Raw genomic sequence first — 22,974 nt, forward strand, 5'->3', positions numbered from 1 at the left:
CCGAGCTTACTCCAGTATTTCCTAATACCAGATCATCCTACTTTATGGAAATATGAGAATAATTGAAAATTGAAAAACTTCTGTTGAAAATAACATCAAAAACGTGATAATATAATACAATGATTTCAAATACAGAGCAAACTATACAAAAATAAACAAAAAAGCATAAATATGCCTACACAATTGAACCACAAATTTATATAATTTAGTGTACACACTACACTGTTGCAGTTCTATCCACTTGGAAAATGCAAACATTTTCAACTATCAAAAAATTGAGTGTTCACATCGAATCAACAGAATAAATAGTATAATTGAATGGTTTTGAAAAAAGAGCAAACAATACAAGAATAAACAAAGAAGCATAGATATGCCTACACAATTGAACCACAAATTTATATTATTTAGTGTACACACTACTCTGTTTCAGTTCTATTCACTGGGAGAATGCAAACATTTCCAACTACCAAAAAATTTAGTGTTCACATTGAATTAACAAAAGTAATAGTATAATAGAACAGTATGACATTGACAACGTCTGGCACAGTGCAATCGGTCACAAAATCAGGAAGCAAACCTGGAAGAAAGGAGTCGCCAAGGTCATTACTCCCGCGTCCCGCCCACTCAGCCAGTCCAAGTCGAAGGAGACAGCTACCGAAACTGCCCCACTCCTACCTCCCCGATACTTTACGCACGCACGGTGCTTGCGCACGAGCCCAAGTATAAACATAGGCTTGTTCAACCAATTAACGTTTCTAAACGGATACTTATAATGAGAAACAAAAAATTGCATTGGCTAGCGAGTTAAAACCCACGTATGCTAATATAAATAAAAAACTGAAAATTGCACTGTAAAACACAATAAAAATCGATATTTTGTAAAAATACAAAAAACATGAATATTTTGTAATTAAGAGTAGACCACTTGAAAGAGCATATTTTGAAGATAATTGTCCTAAAGTTTCATTGCTGTGGTGTGTATTGTTTGCATTTGCAGGATGTATGAAAAATGCTCAAAATGTACACTTCAAGGTCACACATAGGCCACAATAATTTTTTTTGAATTTTTTCAATAGCATATTCGGTTTTGACTCAATGAACTTTAAAGCTTCCAACAAAAAAAAGTTGAAATTTTTTTTGTTCAAACAGCCTTAATGCCAACCTGACAAAATTATTAATTTAGTTGCCAGTAGTCAACAACTGTTTTGAAGAGGTACTCGCTCTAGAATATAGTTCTATAGTAACATATGATAAGGACATTTTAATTATAATTATTAAGAGATTGGGAGAAGAAGAATATACATGCTAAAAGACGAACTTTACACCCTTAAAAACCACCCTTTGAGTTGAAATATCGCCGAAAGATTTCTTAGTGAGCACCTAGGACGTATGAGGAAGCTATATTCCAAGTTTTGTTGCAATCCATCCTGTAGTTTTCCAGAAATCATGATCAGGGAGTCAGTGAGATAAGAATTTTATAAGTATAGAAGATTACCAGATAGTTTAAAGTCAATTGATAATGATGCTTTGTTCAAAAAAATACGTAGAAAGAGAGTTTTACTCATTGAATGAGTTTTAGTCTGGCTGACTTTTTCTGTCCTTTTTCTATGTTAATAAAATCCTATAAATCATATATTTATGTATATATTTATTTATGATGATCACAGTCATGCATTTAACAGATGGAATTAAATAGAGAATGCATTTATTTAAATGCTAATAAATATATAATTATTATTTAACGACAATCCTAAATAAATGCTGTAAATCACCCCCAAAGACCTCCGCTACTGCAGACATTGACAACAGGGTTAACAGCTAGATGGAAATTCGATGAGAACTACTATCCAAAAATTATTTGTCAGCCCGGGAATCGAACCTGGTACCTCCCAATTGCTAGTCAGGAATGCTTACCCTTACTATTAAACAAATTCCTAATTAAATGCTGTAATTCACCCCGAAGACTTCTGCTAATGCAAATATTGACAACAGGGTAAACAGCTAGATGGAAATTCGATGAGTGCTACTATTCAAAAATTATTTGTCAACCTGGGAATCGAACCCAGTACCAACTAATACCTCCTACCTAATACCTAATACACCCAATACATACCTCCTAGCAGAAGTCTTCGGGGTAAATTACAGCATTTAATTTGGATTTTTGTTTAAGAATAAACACATGCATTTCTTGCTATTGTATTTACCCATAAATAATGAATTTTAATTATGCATTCCATAGTTAAACTAGTAGTTCTGTAGACCTCGCACAGTTATTAACCACAGTCTCCTCTAATACTGTCCATCAGTATGAAGGAGGCTCCTTTTCCTTTTATATTATCGTTGAAATGCAAAATTTCCAAAACCTTGTATATACGTCGAAGTGCAATTTAAAAAGAAACATACCTATCAAATTTCATGAATAGGATATTTCGCACCTAGAGCAGAAAATGAGATTTTTCTGGCTCGAAATCGGTTTTCAACTGGGGAAAAACATTTTTGCCCATGGTGCAAATGATATTTTTCGTCACACTACAGGTATTGCTGACAAAATAAATAAAGAATACTTGTTATCGTACCTATCTCTTGATTTTAGTGGTATCAGGATTTCAGATTCTTTTAAAATTTCACTTGGAATATCATAGGTGTTTCTTCAAGCATTCTTGAAAATTTGGAATGTGCTAATCAACAATAAATAATTGAATAATAATGGTTGTGAAGCAAATGCTGAATTAGTTTGATTCGAAACTCGAACTGAAATAATTGCAACTTCAGATGAAGAATGTTGACACTCGCCCAATCTAGCGCATGACTTATTAACAAACTAGGACTTCCAAGCGGCTTGAAAGAGAACACTTTCTGGCCTAGACCGGAAAAGAAACCTGTTTCTTATGTCAGACGAGATTCATCTGCAAACAAGGTCTTTCAGATCCACGTAGGGACTGGAAAACAGCTGCTTTCTGTGCAGTGTGGCGAAATAGTATATTTCGCACCTAGAGCAGAAAATGAGATTTTTCCGGCTCGAAATTGGTTTTCAAGTATGAGGCCTTAGGCCGAGGACTAGAAAAGATTGAGAGCCGGAAAAACATTTTCGCCCGTGGTGCGAACAATATTTTTTGCCACACTACAGGTATTGCTGACAAAATAAATAAAGAATACAAAATAAGGAATACTCGTTAAGTTATTGTACCTATCTCTTGATTTTAGTGGTAGAAAATTTGCAGTCAGGATTTCAGATTCTTTTAAAATTTCACTTAGAATATCATGGGCGTCGTCATCTTCAAGCATTTTTGAAAATTCGGAATGCGCTAATCAACAATAAATAATTGAATAAAAATGGTTGCAAAGTGAATGCTGAATTAGTTTGATTTGAAACTCGAACTGAAATAATTGCAACTTCAGATGAAGAATGTTGACACTCGCCCGATCTAGCGGATGACTTATTAACTACGGACTTTCATGTTAGTGGCTAGAAAGAGTATGTTTCCCAGTCTAGGCCGGAAAAAACCCTTTTCTGACGTCAGACAAGAGTCATCTGCAAACAAGGTCTTTCAGATCTACTTAGGACTGGAAAACAGCTGCTTTCTGTGCAGTGTGGCGAAAAATCTATTACCGCGTTTCGCCGTAAATGCGGAACATAAAACATATAAACATAAAACATATAGAGAAAAGCAAAACCGTCGACTTGAATCCTAGACCTCACTACTTCGCTCGGTCAATAATTCAATACTCTTCTACACTCTTCCAATTTGATATTCAGTATAATATGCAGAATATGAAGTGTATTGATTATTGAACTATTAATAGTTAATACATTATAATGCCCTTTTTTGTTGCAGTTTACTTGTAATTGTTTCACTTTAGAACATAAATATCTCGAAAAGAATAGGATTTATCGAAAACCTCTACCAAACAAAACTTTATCAAGTTTATCAAATTTATCAAGCTTCATTTTTATGTAGTTGATTATGTCAATAGAACACATTGTTCCCAAGATATTTGCATGTAAGTAATAAGTGGAAAAATGTAAAGGACAAAACTTGTTGGTAATTTTGTAAGCTTCAATTTTTCACAAAATACAAATGTTCATAAGATGCATAGTTTCCGAGATATTTATGCGAAAAAAAAATTACTCTAAACTAAATAGATGAAACGATTGACTCATGAAATAACAGATAATCCACTCTACTACAGGCAATTATAGACGCGATCACCTTTTATCTGTCAAAACAGAAGTCACCCATACAATGCTCACCACAGTCAATGAATACAGAACAGTGGTTCTGTGTTCTGTATTCATTCACAGTCTGTTTATTGGACTGTGAGCTCACTGTCATTCTGCTACTGTTTTACGTTACTGTAATTACGGTGCAAAAAATGGTGTTTCAGATCACCTGATCATAAAGTTTTTTCAAGATCATTTTGAAAATGATCCAAATCATAGCATTGGATTCAAAGCATAACGTCTCCCATGTTTGCATAATCAATATCGGGGACCGAGCTTTGCTCTGGAGTACAAAAGCATAAAAAATGTATTACGAAAGAAGAAATTAAAATAACATTCATACAGAAATGTTCTATCTAATCACAGTAAATTGAGATTAATTCCCAAAGGGAAGGCAAAAATTTCCCTCACAAAGGTCCAGTTGCACAAAAGCCGGTTAGATTTTAATCCTGATTAACTTCACATGAACCAAATCAGCTTTTAATATAGCATTGATAATAGAGCAATTATTATGAAAATAACCCGGTTTTTTTGCAACCGGCACTAAGTACCTGATTGAATGATTACAAAAGTTCAACAGCTGAGTCATAATTGACACAGTCCACCACACATGAACACGCTCACTCACTTCCATCACCAACAGACAACGAAATAATTATTATCAACTGTTTTTCCAAGGATGATAATGGAAATAATATTCTGTCTCCCTCCCACACATCTTCTGTTATCGAGAGATGACAAAATTATCATCTGTTTTCCAAGGATGAATTATCCTTTTAATGTCCTTCGGCAAGTTTTCCAAGGGATGAGACCTAGTTTTTGTATAGAACAGTTCACACCGAGCTTACTCCAGTATTTCCTAATACCAGATCATCCTACTTTATGGAAATATGAGAATAATTGAAAATTGAAAAACTTCTGTTGAAAATAACATCAAAAACGTGATAATATAATACAATGATTTCAAATACAGAGCAAACTATACAAAAATAAACAAAAAAGCATAAATATGCCTACACAATTGAACCACAAATTTATATAATTTAGTGTACACACTACACTGTTGCAGTTCTATCAACTTGGAAAATGCAAACATTTTCAACTATCAAAAAATTGAGTGTTCACATCGAATCAACAGAATAAATAGTATAATTGAATGGTTTTGAAAAAAGAGCAAACAATACAAGAATAAACAAAGAAGCATAGATATGCCTACACATTGAACCACAAATTTATATTATTTAGTGTACACACTACTCTGTTTCAGTTCTATTCACTGGGAGAATGCAAACATTTCCAACTACCAAAAAATTTAGTGTTCACATTGAATTAACAAAAGTAATAGTATAATAGAACAGTATGACATTGACAACGTCTGGCACAGTGCAATCGGTCACAAAATCAGGAAGCAAACCTGGAAGAAAGGAGTCGCCAAGGTCATTACTCCCGCGTCCCGCCCACTCAGCCAGTCCAAGTCGAAGGAGACAGCTACCGAAACTGCCCCACTCCTACCTCCCCGATACTTTACGCACGCACGGTGCTTGCGCACGAGCCCAAGTATAAACATAGGCTTGTTCAACCAATTAACGTTTCTAAACGGATACTTATAATGAGAAACAAAAAATTGCATTGGCTAGCGAGTTAAAACCCACGTATGCTAATATAAATAAAAAACTGAAAATTGCACTGTAAAACACAATAAAAAATCGATATTTTGTAAAAATACAAAAAAACATGAATATTTTGTAATTAAGAGTAGACCACTTGAAAGAGCATATTTTGAAGATAATTGTCCTAAAGTTTCATTGCTGTGGTGTGTATTGTTTGCATTTGCAGGATGTATGAAAAATGCTCAAAATGTACACTTCAAGGTCACACATAGGCCACAATAATTTTTTTTGAATTTTTTCAATAGCATATTCGGTTTTGACTCAATGAACTTTAAAGCTTCCAACAAAAAAAAAGTTGAAATTTTTTTTGTTCAAACAGCCTTAATGCCAACCTGACAAAATTATTAATTTAGTTGCCAGTAGTCAACAACTGTTTTGAAGAGGTACTCGCTCTAGAATATAGTTCTATAGTAACATATGATAAGGACATTTCAATTATAATTATTAAGAGATTGGGAGAAGAATAATATACATGCTAAAAGACGAACTTTACACCCTTAAAAACCACCCTTTGAGTTGAAATATCGCCGAAAGATTTCTTAGTGAGCACCTAGGACGTATGAGGAAGCTATATTCCAAGTTTTGTTGCAATCCATCCTGTAGTTTTCCAGAAATCATGATCAGGGAGTCAGTGAGATAAGAATTTTATAAGTATAGAAGATTACCAGATAGTTTAAAGTCAATTGATAATGATGCTTTGTTCAAAAAAATACGTAGAAAGAGAGTTTTACTCATTGAATGAGTTTTAGTCTGGCTGACTTTTTCTGTCCTTTTTCTATGTTAATAAAATCCTATAAATCATATATTTATGTATATATTTATTTATGATGATCACAGTCATGCATTTAACAGATGGAAATTACTGAGATATTGCAATATTATTCAAATACTAATGAATTAATTATTACAGATGGAATTAAATAGAGAATGCATTTATTTAAATGCTAATAAATATATAATTATTATTTAACGACAATCCTAAATAAATGCTGTAAATCACCCCCAAAGACCTCCGCTACTGCAGACATTGACAACAGGGTTAACAGCTAGATGGAAATTCGATGAGAACTACTATCCAAAAATTATTTGTCAGCCCGGGAATCGAACCTGGTACCTCCCAATTGCTAGTCAGGAATGCTTACCCTTACTATTAAACAAATTCCTAATTAAATGCTGTAATTCACCCCGAAGACTTCTGCTAATGCAAATATTGACAACAGGGTAAACAGCTAGATGGAAATTCGATGAGTGCTACTATTCAAAAATTATTTGTCAACCTGGGAATCGAACCCAGTACCAACTAATACCTCCTACCTAATACCTAATACACCCAATACATACCTCCTAGCAGAAGTCTTCGGGGTAAATTACAGCATTTAATTTGGATTTTTGTTTAAGAATAAACACATGCATTTCTTGCTATTGTATTTACCCATAAATAATGAATTTTAATTATGCATTCCATAGTTAAACTAGTAGTTCTGTAGACCTCGCACAGTTATTAACCACAGTCTCCTCTAATACTGTCCATCAGTATGAAGGAGGCTCCTTTTCCTTTTATATTATCGTTGAAATGCAAAATTTCCAAAAACCTTGTATATACGTCGAAGTGCAATTTAAAAAGAAACATACCTATCAAATTTCATGAATAGGATATTTCGCACCTAGAGCAGAAAATGAGATTTTTCTGGCTCGAAATCGGTTTTCAACTGGGGAAAAACATTTTTGCCCATGGTGCAAATGATATTTTTCGTCACACTACAGGTATTGCTGACAAAATAAATAAAGAATACTTGTTATCGTACCTATCTCTTGATTTTAGTGGTATCAGGATTTCAGATTCTTTTAAAATTTCACTTGGAATATCATAGGTGTTTCTTCAAGCATTCTTGAAAATTTGGAATGTGCTAATCAACAATAAATAATTGAATAATAATGGTTGTGAAGCAAATGCTGAATTAGTTTGATTCGAAACTCGAACTGAAATAATTGCAACTTCAGATGAAGAATGTTGACACTCGCCCAATCTAGCGCATGACTTATTAACAAACTAGGACTTCCAAGCGGCTTGAAAGAGAACACTTTCTGGCCTAGACCGGAAAAGAAACCTGTTTCTTATGTCAGACGAGATTCATCTGCAAACAAGGTCTTTCAGATCCACGTAGGGACTGGAAAACAGCTGCTTTCTGTGCAGTGTGGCGAAATAGTATATTTCGCACCTAGAGCAGAAAATGAGATTTTTCCGGCTCGAAATTGGTTTTCAAGTATGAGGCCTTAGGCCGAGGACTAGAAAAGATTGAGAGCCGGAAAAACATTTTCGCCCGTGGTGCGAACAATATTTTTTGCCACACTACAGGTATTGCTGACAAAATAAATAAAGAATACAAAATAAGGAATACTCGTTAAGTTATTGTACCTATCTCTTGATTTTAGTGGTAGAAAATTTGCAGTCAGGATTTCAGATTCTTTTAAAATTTCACTTAGAATATCATGGGCGTCGTCATCTTCAAGCATTTTTGAAAATTCGGAATGCGCTAATCAACAATAAATAATTGAATAAAAATGGTTGCAAAGTGAATGCTGAATTAGTTTGATTTGAAACTCGAACTGAAATAATTGCAACTTCAGATGAAGAATGTTGACACTCGCCCGATCTAGCGGATGACTTATTAACTACGGACTTTCATGTTAGTGGCTAGAAAGAGTATGTTTCCCAGTCTAGGCCGGAAAAAAACCCTTTTCTGACGTCAGACAAGAGTCATCTGCAAACAAGGTCTTTCAGATCTACTTAGGGACTGGAAAACAGCTGCTTTCTGTGCAGTGTGGCGAAAAATCTATTACCGCGTTTCGCCGTAAATGCGGAACATAAAAACATATAAACATAAAAACATATAGAGAAAAGCAAAACCGTCGACTTGAATCCTAGACCTCACTACTTCGCTCGGTCAATAATTCAATACTCTTCTACACTCTTCCAATTTGATATTCAGTATAATATGCAGAATATGAAGTGTATTGATTATTGAACTATTAATAGTTAATACATTATAATGCCCTTTTTTGTTGCAGTTTACTTGTAATTGTTTCACTTTATGAAAAGCTTCAACTTAGAAGTAACGCTCAATCTTTAATAATTGACCATTCACGACACCTCCTCTCATTCACAATAATTTACCAACACTTTATGACATATGTCCATGATAGCCTGTAACCCAGTTAGAAGAATAAGGATTTGCGCGCCGGGATTTTAGTTGGCGTTTAGTGACTCATCTCTGGGGGAACGTGACTTGTCACGGAGCTCAATGGCATGACTGCAAATCTGGTGGATGGTGGGGGGTGTTTAGTGAAGCAGCCCATATTCGGGTCAACGACTTGTTCCCTTGTTTTACGCTAGTAGACTATTCTGCGTATTTGCCTGCCTGCATTGCACATTGCCTGCTCTGCCCCTTACCACTCGCAATGCGATTGCGACACGGCGTTCTAGCCTATCTGTACTAGTATTTAATGGAGACACAGTACTGCTGCATTTACAGAACTCACTGATATCAAATAGGACTAAATATCAAAACTATTTAAATATTGAGTGCATTATATACGTACTGTATAGTTACTATTTATATTTATCAGACAATATCACTGCTCTATTCAGATATTTAGTACATAGAATATGTGAACTGTACAGTACTGCATAATAAATATTTTAAATATCCAATGTAAGCTTCATAAATAAGTATGGACTTCTGCTACAGCAAATATTGACCGAAGAACTAACTACCAGAAGGAAATTTGAAGAATGAAATCTGTGCACAGTTTTTGGACAGTTTTATCCTTCAAATTTCCTTCTACTATTTAGTTCTTCGGTCAATATTTGCTGTAGCAGAAGTCCTTAGTTCTATTTGTATAACTTTCATTGGATATTTGAAATAATTATTACACAATAATATTCCAACAGTTGGTTAGCTACAATTTCTAATAAAAATCTTCCATCTTTGTACAGTTACTATTTATTGGTGTTATTCTCAATTCTATTCGAATATTGAGTATAGGAAGTACTTGTTTATTTCGTAACTACTAAATATACCGAAATTCAACTACAAAACTCACTGACAGAGTAATCTCAAATAAGACTACATAACATTACAATTTTTGTATTGATTACATAAAGCACAGATATATCTTTAGAACTTACACTGTACATGAGGATCTTACTGTTGATGTACTGCCGCAAATAAGATTAACATTTCAATAAGTGCTATATGGAATACAAAGTTCATACTACATTCTGTATGCTAAATCTGAAGTACTATAATTTTCGAACTCATCTTAGTTCTATTTGAATACTGAGTTCATAGAGTCCAAGTTATATGTATTTTATAACTACGATTTATAAAAAATAATATCAAAATACGGAAGCTTATCTTATGTACAGAGTTGGTGAAAATTATGGAAACAACTACTTAATATTTCTTTCACAAGGGAATTGGCTAGAGTTCTTATAAGGGATCATATTCGAATTAATAAACTACTTTTCTGTCGCTATCGATGTGCGGCGGTCGCTATTAATTTTCTCTTGAATTCTGTATCGAAATCATTTATAATTTATGACTACCTTCCCATAAAAAATAAAGATGGATTCAAATGGCTGGTCCAAGATGGCGACAAAATCTTAAGGCGACAGAAAAGTAGTTTTTTTTTAATTCGAATTGGATCTCCAATCAGACATAGGCCTATCGTCAAATTTTCCTTGTGAACGAAATATTTAGCTGGTTTCATAATTTCCACCAATCAACTGTATATATTTATACAAGTTCTGCGACTATGGCACAGTAGTTCAAATACGGCAATTTTAGACTGCATTTTGGCAAAGATAAAAAGCACATATACCGTAATTATAGCATAATCTCATTCTCGATGAAGTCTTGGCGGCTGTTGTAAAAAGCTTACTTTATAATGATATGAATCATATCATTTCAGCATTTCAACAGTTTATATTCTCTGCTCTTATTTAGTTCTTTGTCTCAACCAATGATGGTATCCCTTAATCAAGACCGGATTAATTCAAGAATAGGAAATCTAGTCGCCACTGATATATTACAGAGCATATTGAGATGACTTTTGCATTTCGTTCCTCTCGCTTTCAATCTATACTGGTGGCTGGGGAGAACTCGACTGAGTTTGATTGATGTTTTGGTCTATTTGCAAACACGCCCAATATGTTGGCGTGTGAAAAATTGGTTTGGTTGTTGAAGCTATTTGACCTTGAATCCTAGAGGCTAGAAACACAATGCTTTGAAGAGGAGTGGAAAATTGCACACCTCCAAGTGGTATCAGATAACTCATGATCTGTATGAGAGTTTGCATGTGATTTGCATAATGATTTGTATAATGCATCAGTCAAATCGGTGGAGGGGGTGGATTGTCATTTTTCTTGAGATTATTCTAGCTTCTCTATCACCAATGTGAGTCATATTCTTGATTCAAAGTATCAAGCTAAATGTGCTAATTTGCGACCAAATATGATGGCTTTGAAAACGAACTCAGATTTTTTAAAGTCTCAGATTTTGTGCACATTCGACTTATTCACTGCAATGACGCTGTAGCCCATATATTTTTCATACCTGAACACAACTGAATAATGAATAAACTCTCACATTGACTGTATTTTTATCAATTAGTTTCTCAGTTGTGAGAACAGTCGATTATAAAATCATTGAATAATTCATGAACAAATGCAAAAACGCAATTCATCATTAATGCAATCATGTGTCAACTGTATAGAGTGATTCAAACGACACTATAGTGACTATACGACAGTCACTTGGGGGTCATCTTTTAAATAAAAAATCTGGTGTGGCGCACTCACACAACTTTCCTTGCCGTTATGAAAATTGATCACCTGACGCTAGTGTTCCCGCGCATATCAAGTCCACTATTCAAAGATTTGAGCCAGCTGGTGACAGGGCAATAACGCTAGAGACACACATGAGGTCTGCTATCTCTTCATAGTGAATGATTTAATAGAATCAACAATAATTTGCAATTGAATAATCACATTTTCTCGAATTTAAAGCTTATTTTCAATTTTAGGTGAAAATGTTACTGAACATTAATTGTGGAGATTTTCATGCTCAATCTACTCCACTTGATTTTTCATTTTGTTTCAATTGTATCTGAAGCCTGATAATTGGGAATCTATCTGAATTGATGGGGCGGAGCTCCTGAAATTTTTACAGATATGGGACTTGTGGCAGTTGATAGAGCTTATCGATGACTATTTTAGGTATGAATTTGATCAAAATCGTTGGAGCCGTTTCCGAGAAAATCACGAAAAACCCTGTTTTCGACAACATTTTCGCCATTTTAGCCGCCATCTTGAATTGCATTTGATCGAAATTGTTCGTGTCGGATCCTTATAGTGAAAGGACCTTAAGTTCCAAATTTCAAGTCATTCCGTTAATTGGGAGATGAGATATCATGTACACAGACGCACATACACTCATACACATGTTGAATATGCTTGGATTCTATGGATTTATTGGTAGTGCAGGGAAATTTTTCGTGTCCTATTTGGAAAATAGATATCAGTCAGTTAAATTGAGTAATGGGAGTTCACTGGTATTTTCAGCATGGGAAAGAGTAGAGCAAGGTGTGCCACAGGGCTCTGTGCTTGGACCGACTCTTTTCAATTTATTTATAAACGACCTGCCAAATAATGTAGATGGCAAGCTCATTTTATATGCTGACGATACAACGGTTCTGGTTACTGGGAAGGATGATAGTGAAGTTATGATTAGGGCTGAAACGGCTATGCATCAACTCAACAATTGGTTTGGTCATAATGCATTGAAGTTGAATATGACTAAATCCAACTATATCAGGTTTGCCGTGACGGGACATCATGCTGAACCTTTAAACCTGAATGCTTCAAATGGGAGGGAGTGCTTGTCTGTTGAAGTGACTAGTTTTCTTGGAGTGGAATTGCAAAAAAATATGAAATGGGATAAACACTTGGAAAAACTTATAAAACAGCTCTATCATGCACTTTTTGCACTGAGAACTGTGAGGACTGCATCCACTATAAAGACAGCTCAGAAGGTGTATCATGGATATTTTTTAGCCCTAATACGCTACAGCATCTTCTTTTGGGGGAATAGTAAAAATAATTTATATAAAATATTTAAGATGCAAAAGAAAGCTGTTCGTGTTTTGGAGGGCTTGCGGCCATCCAATTCATGTAGGCCCATTTTTAGAAAATACAGGTTTCTCACGGTCCCAGCATTGCACTTCCTTGAGACTGTAAATTTTGTCTTCAGAAATTCAGAGAGATTTGAAGGAAATGTTGTTTGCCATGGCTATAGCACAAGAGCAAAGAGTTCAGCTGTATATCAGTACCCCGCTCACAGACTGACACTTTTGGAAAAAGGACCATATTATTCGGGACTGAAGCTCTTCAATTGTCTACCTGAAAGAATACGGTTATGTGGTAGTCATAGGCTTTTCTTGTCTTCAATTACTAATATACTTGTGGAAGCGTGTCCCTATACCATGGAGGAATGTTGTGGTGCCTTCATACTTTGAGTTTATGCAGATGCATACACTTTGCATAGAAAAATGTTCATGACATGTTACATGCCACTTGAGCTCTGCTCAGATATGTGGCTTCACGTAACAAATGACAATAATAATAATAATAATAATAATAATAATAATAACACACACACACACACACACACACACACACACACACACACACACACACACACACACCTATTACCTATTACCATAGGTAAGGTAAGTATTGCTTTCCGAAAAAATTAAGGTACCCCAATTTCTTAATTTCTATACGTTTCAAGGTCCCCTGAGTCCAAAAAAGTTTTTGGGTATTGGTCTGTATGTGTGTGTGTGTTGTGTGTGTGTGTGTTGTGTGTGTGTGTGTGTGTGTGTGTGTGTGTGTGTGTATATATGAGTGTATGTGCGTTTGTGTACACGATATCTCATCTCCCAATTAACGGAATGACTTGAAATTTGGAACTTAAGGTCCTTACACTATAAGGATCCGACACGAACATTTTCGATCAAATGCAATTCAAGATGGCGGCTAAAATGGCGAATATGTTGTCAAAAACAGGGTTTTTCGCGATTTTCTCAGAAACGGCTCCAACGATTTTGATCAAATTCATACCTAGAAAAGTCATTGATAAGCTCTATCAACTGCCACAAGTCTCATATCTGTAAAAATTTCAGGAGCACTGCACCATCTATGCAAAGTTTGGTTTTAGATTCCCAATTATCAGGCTTCAGATACAATTTAAACAAAAAAATTCAAGTGGAAAAGATTGAGCATAGAAATCTCTACAATTAATGTTCAGTAACATTTTCACCTAAAATTGAAAATAAGCTCGAAATTCGAGAAAATAAGATTATTCAATTGCAAACTGTTGGCAACTGTTGATTCTATTAATCATTCACTATGAAGATATAGCAGACTTCGTGTGTCTGCAGCGCTATTGTCCTGTCACCATCTGGCTCAGATCTTAGAAAAGTAGACTTGAGATGCGCGGGAACACTAGCGTCAGTTGATAAATTTTCATAACGGCAAGGAAAGTTGTGTGAGTGCACCACATCAGATTTTTTTCTTACAAACCTTATTTCTTTGTTTTGCTTTATAACATCGTAATTCTTGCCAAACAGAATTCGAACTGGAAAATGATAATAACACATATTAGGAATTACATGTTCTTCTTTTTTACAATAATCATCATAAGGTAGAATTTGTAAATTAATTAATATACAATTCAATCAATATTTTTTCTAATATTAGAAAAAAGTTAGTAACTAATCTTATTATTATTTCATTCAATTTAAACTGGTTTGAGTATTAATGAAATGTAGAATGTCTGTAGGTGCACTTTAGAAGAGATATTTTCCCCAAATTGATTCATTGCCGCTCTTAACGCAGAAAACCATTATTGTTGAATTTGATCTTTGTAGACAGGTATACTTTTTGTAAATTGCAAAGTCTAATAAAAATCATTTTTGTGCTTGATTTAATGCCAGAAGTTTCATTCCTTTATTTTTCTATTAGTTTTTTAGCCAATTTGTCTATTTTTGGTAATAATATTTTTTCTAGTAGACCTATTAAAAATGAAGAAGAGAAATAGAAGAAATATTTCAGAATAATGAGGGCTTGGAATTATTTCATTGTCACTAGCTCCTACTACGTGGAAGGTTCCAAAGCCTTGAAGTCTTGTTCTCGTTCCTGCAATGATATCAAGTCACGCTAGCCCTTCATGCTGGACTAGCAGCCCTATTTATTGCCCAAAGACGTTTGTCTGCATCAGAAACTAATAATATCTCCCTTGAAACGGAAACTCCCTTGTTGAGAAAATATATTCCTGCTATAAAATTCATACCAAGCTGCTTTGTGCATTCTACAAAGAAGATTTCGGCTATGAATAAATTCTATTTTGGGAATAGAATATGTATGAAATCTTTTGATAACACCAGGTTCGCCTTGAAAGAAAGGTATCGTTCTAAGATTGAATAATCTCAGCAGGCGACTATAGTTATTATAGGGATAAAAGTTCAGTGCATCCATGTACTTATCAAAAATGCATACGAAACTACAATCTCTTGAATTCCAAACAGAACGAGTTTGTATAGCGGTGAAGATCGATGCCACTATAAGTAACTATAGATAGCTGTGCAATGATAAAAGAATTTGCAATTATTGATCTAGATAAAATATATATAGACTAGATATAAGATGGTTGATAGCGAGCTGAAATCTATAAATCGACCCAATCGTTCTGTACGTAACCTTACTGTTTTCTATCCATTTATTTAATTTGTTTATTTATTCACTCTTCATGATACACAAATCATATACAAGATCAGAAAAGAACCGACAGGCCTAGCCCAAAACTAGTGTAATTAATTTACTGTTATAAGACTCTGTGCAATTGAAATATTATTTTAATCGATCAAATTTAGGAGTTGGAATTTTCATAATAATGAATTATTCAATTTATTAGTTCAATTATAATAATTCACCTGTATTTTTTTTGTTGCAAAACGCGTATAGTAGGTTAATGTAAATGGATGATGGTTTGAATTTTAATTATTACGAAATAATTGAAAACTTCTATTCCCTTGAATTGCACTGTTGCACATCGAAACTTTCAACTCTCTAACTTTACTTTTTTGCTTATTTATTAGTTTATTTACTAAAATTAATCAAATGAAATGTTTTTTTTTGTGCTGCAGGTGAGTAACCGGACCAGATTTGCCATTTGAGGCTATTTTTATTAAGTACTGCAGTGGTGAGACTCATATATATATATATATATATATTCTTAAATATTTTTACTTAAGGCATGAATATTCTATTCCTTCTCTTGATCAACCTTATCGTAGAATGTAGAGTAAGACCAAAGAGGATAAGAATAGGATTTTTCTATTTTGATTTACTATTTCGATTTCTTTGTTGAGACACTCGTTTTCTTCTTATAGTAAGGGTATTTATGATATCGCATTGAATATTGCATCAGGATGCATTTAGAGAGTAATTATTACATTTTATACTCTGGTTACATTTCGCTTTCTGTTGATCATCATTCTCGGAATAACATGATAGTAAAAAATACTTGGTTTTTTATTGAAAATTGGTGATATTCCATATTACAATACATAGTAACAAAATGATCTCCTATTGCACAATATTAAGAGTACAGTATCTGAATTTCCGACTTCAACATTATGATGCTTAAGCAATTTGACAAGTCAGCATAGTCTAGTGATATGGAGCATCGCAGCTTCAGTCTGCCACCCGTTCCACCCGTCATAAATTCGATTCTAGTTTCTGCAAGCATTTTCTTTTTTATCATCCCTGACAAAATGTTATGTGAGTACCATCATCAGTCAAATTTTTTTATATTGAAATATAAATATTATATATATAATATATTTTTTTATATTAAAACATTAATTTCACTGAAATAACGAAGGAATTCATTAGCAATCATTCAGAAACATACCATCTCCTGATACAGTAGAAACCCAAATCCCTTGTAACTCATCTATTCTGGATACTGCATACTGTTGTACGTAGACCTAAGCCTACTTGTATTCAAGGTGATGTAAAAGTAACTAAGTAACCCTGGCTCTGATACAACGTCAATGCGGACGTTGGTATCGCTTCGTCTCTTGACTAGTTGATACTTGATATAATAGTTTCTATAATATAGTTATACTTGTTTCTCTTGACTATAATATAGAGGTATAAGTTTTCTAGTTTTAGTATAATATAGAAGATTTGGGTAGATTCCTGAATAAACAACTAGGTTCATAAAAATAGAGATAAAGTAGACCAAAACAATATTTCTACGGAAATGGACCTGAAATATTTTTGTTTACACTGAATCTCAAAACGGTTTTCGCTGTTGAAGTGCGTCAACTTAGCACACTTTTGACGGCAAGTACTATTTTCAATTTTCAAAAATAGATACGGCCAGTCAAGATCACTGGATGATTAGTGTTTAAATGCAGTAGTAGCAGCGGCAGTAGGGAGTTGCGTTTCTTCATATCAAAATCAATTTTAACGATTCAATTCAGGAAATGAAATATTCGGGCCGGGAAATTTGCGTGAGGTTGGCAGCCGTGTAGGAAAGCACCGCGCGCAATCGGTCGATAGCAGCCAGCAGCCGAGAGCCGTGAGCCGTCAGTCGTCTTTTGATTTGGCGCGGCCGAGTAGTGATGCCAGTGTTGCCAGTCGCACAAAATTGAAGAATAACAGCAAGAAGAGCAAGTTGTGCCGCGTTATCTCAGTGGTGGTGCTTATCACGCGGTGACCCGTCACCTGTTTCTAGTGCGCTCAATAGACTGACAAACGAAATGGAGTGTCCGGTCGGCAAGCCAGCTTTTGGCGACGAGTTCCCCACGAAAAGCGAGGAGGTCTCCTCCACCACTGTCAATGGGGAGCCACTATCCTTCTCGCTCCTCTGTCCTGGTTAGTAGTCTATCCTCCTCACTCTTTCAAATCACTGCTATCCCCGAATTTTCATTATACTGCTCATCTTTCAGGGCCAGTCCAAGTTTAACGTTAATTTAGGATTATATGAAGCATGGAATGTACTACATTTCGAGTTGTAACTACCAGCTGATCTGACTCCGTTCGTTCAAACGGGTATGATATGGCCCTCAAGTATCACCTCTATAGTTCCTCATAGTAGTACCCCTAAAGGAAAAACTTTTGGAAATAGGTTACGTGTTAGAGAGACTCTTTAAAAAGATGTAGATATGGTTGAACATTGTTACTATTCATATTTTTTCACGTATATTTTGTAAGTTACTTATAATAAGTAAAAAGATTGATCATCATCATTTTCACAGATAAAAGGCTGTTTTAGGTTAGTCTATGTTACATTACTTCTGTGTCTGAAGTTGATTGGAGCTTTGATTATTACATAAGGGACTGGGTACACAAAACAATTCATTACATCTTAGTTCCTAATTTTAATCAATTCTCTTGGTTTTATAATAATTATTATTGTATTAATTTCATAATAGTTTTTTAGTGTTCTTAATTAAGTTTCATTTTATATGTTTCATTATATATTCATCATTCACATATCTATGCACTATCACATCACATTTTCATTGTTTTCGATGCTTCTAAAATAAATTGTAAATTCTCCTTCAACTGGAGTTCTACAGAACTCTTATGATCATCCCTCACATTACCCAAGCACAGAAACGGGGGTTATGTGGGTTATATTCTCAGTAGAATTTCTCAACGTTCAGCTTTTGGATTACTAATAATGGAAATTTCCTTCTGAGTCATCTCAGATTTCATAAGAGATATTAACCTGGCTGAGATTCGTGTAAAGGGTATCATCATGAACACTGTGATTCTCCTCATATGAACTTCTGAATATAAAGTACTGAAATATTCATCTATGTAACTCATTTAAGATGCAACATTTTGTTATCATCGACATCTAGTTGCTGTGATCAAAATGATCACTTGTGATAGGATCAGAATGTTAGTAATTATCTCTCAATCAATTCTTGCATGAAGTCATAGTCTATTTTAAAAGTGACATTTTTCATCATATTATGTGGAAAGTATTGATAGTTGTGAGGTACTTAAAATTTGTTAGATTCAATCGTTTTGAGTATTAGTTACAGTAATTGAGACACCCAAGTTGATAATTTCCTCTTTGAAAAGGTGTAATAGAATTTCAGAATTTCCAAGTGCAAGTAATTGAATTAAACATTTTTTTGTCTACGTATAATTGACGTTTTTGTAAATTTCATGTACAGAATAAATTCCTAGTTGTGATGTGAAGTTCTCAATCACTTCTGAAAGTATCAGATTGTAAAATAAGCACAGCTCACTTTTAACCTACAGATAGGCCTATACCTATTTAGCAGAAAAAGTGTATTATTGATATTGCTTCAAATGAGCTAAAGTATCCACTTGAAATGAAACTAAATCTGTTGAACTCATGTTTCAAGTAGGCCTATTAATCTACTTCAAGTTGTATTTCAAAATTTCTGTAAATATATATTCAAATTACTCCTCCAGATTACAGATTTTCTATGATCCCGACACATTTATAACATTCATTCTTCACAGCACTCATCCATTGCATTTGAAACACTCTATTTCATTATCCTTATCAAGTGTCATGTATTTAGATGAGAATATAACATTCCTCCACTCCATACATTGATTTACATTGAACATTTATCAATCTAATTTGGATAACATGGTTAATTTTAGGTGCATTCCATTCATAACTCCCTTGACCCAAAAATCTATGGTTTCAAGACTCCCCACTCCCTTGTAGGCCTACAGGTAAAGAGATAACTAGGTGGAAGGACAATCCTTTATAATAGGGTGTGACGCTAATGCATACAATATTTTATTACGAGTTCAATAGAGAAGACATTCAAGTCATCAGAATAATTAGACAGGTGAATTCTTTACAAATTGAAAAGTTTGATTAGTTTTTTGCCTGGAAACTCATCTAGTGCAGAAGAGTAGAGATGCCATCAACCCTCATTGATATCAGTTTTCCAATTTCAATTATTTCCCCTTGTCAAGAACACCTCAAATCCATATCGGGACTACGCCCCTGCCTAATTGATATGAATGTTCAAGCGAGTGAATTCGTATGCAGTCGGATCGATTAATAGTGAAGTTCAAGAAAAACGAATTCCACTTTTTTAATCAATATCCATCAAAATTATCTATCCTTTTATACTTCTAATCTTTGTTGCCTTTTCACCCAAAATCTTCCCTCACAACACGTCTTTTCTTAGAATTCTATCTAGACCAGGAAAATCGTCTCCATTTTGCCAAAATTCACACTTTCTTGAGTGCAATCCTTGAAAGCTGCCCAATTTCAAGTAGCTATTATGGTCCAAGAACAGCAATCTCATTTTTTTCTGCCGACGAAAAAATTAGGAGACTTTTGGACATTTGAGTAGCATGATTGCGCATGATTTGATTACCCTTGGAAAATGAATGGACTAGCAGACAATTGTCAATGAGGTCAAATCACTCACATCCACGAGCTGAAGGCTATAATTCTTGGAGTTCAGTGTGGAGTTCAGTGATCTTGCACATTTTTAGAGTACTTTTATTGAAGTATGTGTACTTCAAATACAGCTTGTCTTTGTTGAGGACTCATCAGATGATTTTTATACACAAATTATAACAAAACTCTATACAACAACTAAGACGCTGTATTAAATCACCACATTTCACTCAGTCAAAATACTGGAATTACCTGTTGGACTAAAATGTATTCAAATTTTCAAAAGTTGGTAATTTCGAGACCTTTTTGGCTGTCTTTCCAATTTTTCAAAAAATTAAGAATTCAATTGAGAAGTTTCAAAATAGTAATCTTTTAATATTGTGGTATTAACTTACAGAAAATATTTGCACGTTTATTATGGCAAGCGGCCCTGTGGGAATTTAATTTTCACGAAAAAATTGCTAGGAGCTTGAGCTCTATCCAATGTAGATTTTAGATGTGAGATTTTAAAGTCACGCAATCCAGGTCCCTAAGAATAAGAATGGCAGGAGACCGATTACCCTGTTTAGATTTATCGATGTTACAAAATATCCTGTGTTAGTTCGAAAAGCTGGTTCGTCAACCTTCCAAATAGTTCAAATCTGCATTTTATGTTGGATTTTGATTTACATTGCAAATTGAAAGTAAGTGAACAAATGAATTGAAACAATAGCTTTCAATCAAAGATTTCATCAGCCTGAATTTTGGAACAGTTTTTAATAATATAGGCCTATTTCATTGTTTTTTTCTAGGAACTATGCAAAATGTTTTCCTTTTTAGGAAAAGTCGATCAATCAAACTGTTTTGAACTGAATTACAATAAATAAAATTGTGTTATAATTTCAAGATTTATACTTTTTGTATCAACCTAGCATTTTATATTGGTTTAGCTTATTGTTCTGGATTTGAATATCTCATTCCAAAAAATTGTTAATAGATAGTAGGCTACTGTATTGAATTTATCATGAATTTCTGCTTTTTAAGCCATCACCGCTCATGGTTTGATTCTATTTCACGTGGAATCTATCTAATTAGGCATCATCCCTCATCTCATGAACTTATCGCCCATTAATAAGCCCATATTATGAGCTTATAAATAGATATTTCATAATGTTAATTTTGTTATTAAATCAAAATTCTATTGATTTACTGTATTGAATCTACTGTATGTACATAATACTGTATGTATGTATTACAATACTGTATGTATTGAATCTACTGTATGATCTACTGTATTGAATTTATCATGAATTTCTGCTTTTTAAGCCATCACCGCTCTTGGTTTGATTCTATTTCACGTGGAATCTATCTAATACGCATCATCCCTCATCTCATCAACTTATCGCCCATATTATGAGCTTATAAATAGATATTTCATAATGTTAATTTTGTTATTAAATCAAAATTCTATTGATTTAATTGTAAATATTTTAGTTTTTCGTCAATGATTAAGTCCTATTTTATGTAGACTAAGTTACCATGGAATTCATAGAAGTTGGTAGAACATGATCATCATTCTTCACACTGCTGTCTACCATAAAGATGCAGTCAATTTACCTCAGCCTTGGAAGAGTAATTTGTCTCTGAATAGATGGAAGCAGAATATAGTTTGAAGGACACCTCCCGGGAGCCCAAAAACACTCCTATTCACAGGGCTCTAGTATTTAATCAACTTCTCCATTCTGATTCAGTACTACAATTTAATTTATTGATTTTATAAAAATGTCCATTTTGAATGAGTTATTCTTCAATCTAGAACCCTCCAAAATCATCAGTATTCATTACATATTATTACTATATTGACACTTTATTAGCTAGAAATTTAGCATGGAAGCCAATGAAACATTAATTCTGTTTCAAATTAATGTATTTTCAAGTAAACCTATTTAACCTCTATTCAAATTTCCAAGTTTCTTTGAAATTGTGTTGTTTTCAAATTTATTTATATATTTTTTCTTTTTGTTAATGATCAATTAATTCACTGCATTAGAAGTGAAAGAAAATTCTTAGGATAAGTTCCAAGATATTCAGTTTTCTGGTAACAGCCCTCTGGGCGCTTCTCAGAATTCCACAAATCCAAACCATTCTCAACCGAAATTAATGTTTAATTCATATCATGCAAAGAATCGCTATTTCAATCGATCCTCTTCATTGTTAGCCACTTCCAAATCAAAGTTCATTGGCGTTATTTCCTGGAAATCGTTCTGCAGATCGGTTCAACTAAAATCGCGCCTTATGTTATGATTCTAAACAGCTAAAGTGATAAAGGTTAGTCTATAGCTTCCGGCACCTTTTGCAATGTGTCTTACTAAAATTAGAACAAGAAATAAATCATTGCATCCTTTTCAATTCATTTGCATTTAAATTATTTCTCACTGCTTCTTTCTCCTACCTCTACATTTCTCCCATTTCTATTTCTGAGTTTAATTTAGTTTATTCCATACGGTTTCCGTTTTATTAATTCTTTAACTTTGAAATCGGTCATTTATTTCATTCT

General features: G+C 34.0%; 1 protein-coding gene across 7 annotated transcripts in view; it reads left to right on the forward strand.

Moving 5' to 3' along the window:
• LOC111048921 (reticulon-1-A) overlaps positions 1 to 22,974 on the forward strand; it is a 139,813-nt gene that overhangs the window by 71,736 nt on the left and 45,103 nt on the right. For 2 of the 7 annotated variants that reach the window (XM_039428386.1, XM_039428388.1), the window contains exon 1: positions 17,581 to 17,899. The exons of 3 other annotated variants lie outside the window; for them this stretch is intronic. In XM_039428386.1, coding sequence (XP_039284320.1) covers positions 17,785 to 17,899 — 115 coding nt within the window. In that variant the 5' untranslated portion in view covers positions 17,581 to 17,784. Of the gene's footprint in view, positions 1 to 16,677; positions 16,796 to 17,461; positions 17,900 to 22,974 lie in introns of those variants that run through there. 2 more of the 7 variants (XM_039428387.1, XM_022334907.2) reach the window with 2 other exon arrangements.

This window comes from Nilaparvata lugens, chromosome 5 (genome assembly GCF_014356525.2).
Source record: "Nilaparvata lugens isolate BPH chromosome 5, ASM1435652v1, whole genome shotgun sequence".
NCBI lineage: Eukaryota > Metazoa > Arthropoda > Insecta > Hemiptera > Delphacidae > Nilaparvata > Nilaparvata lugens.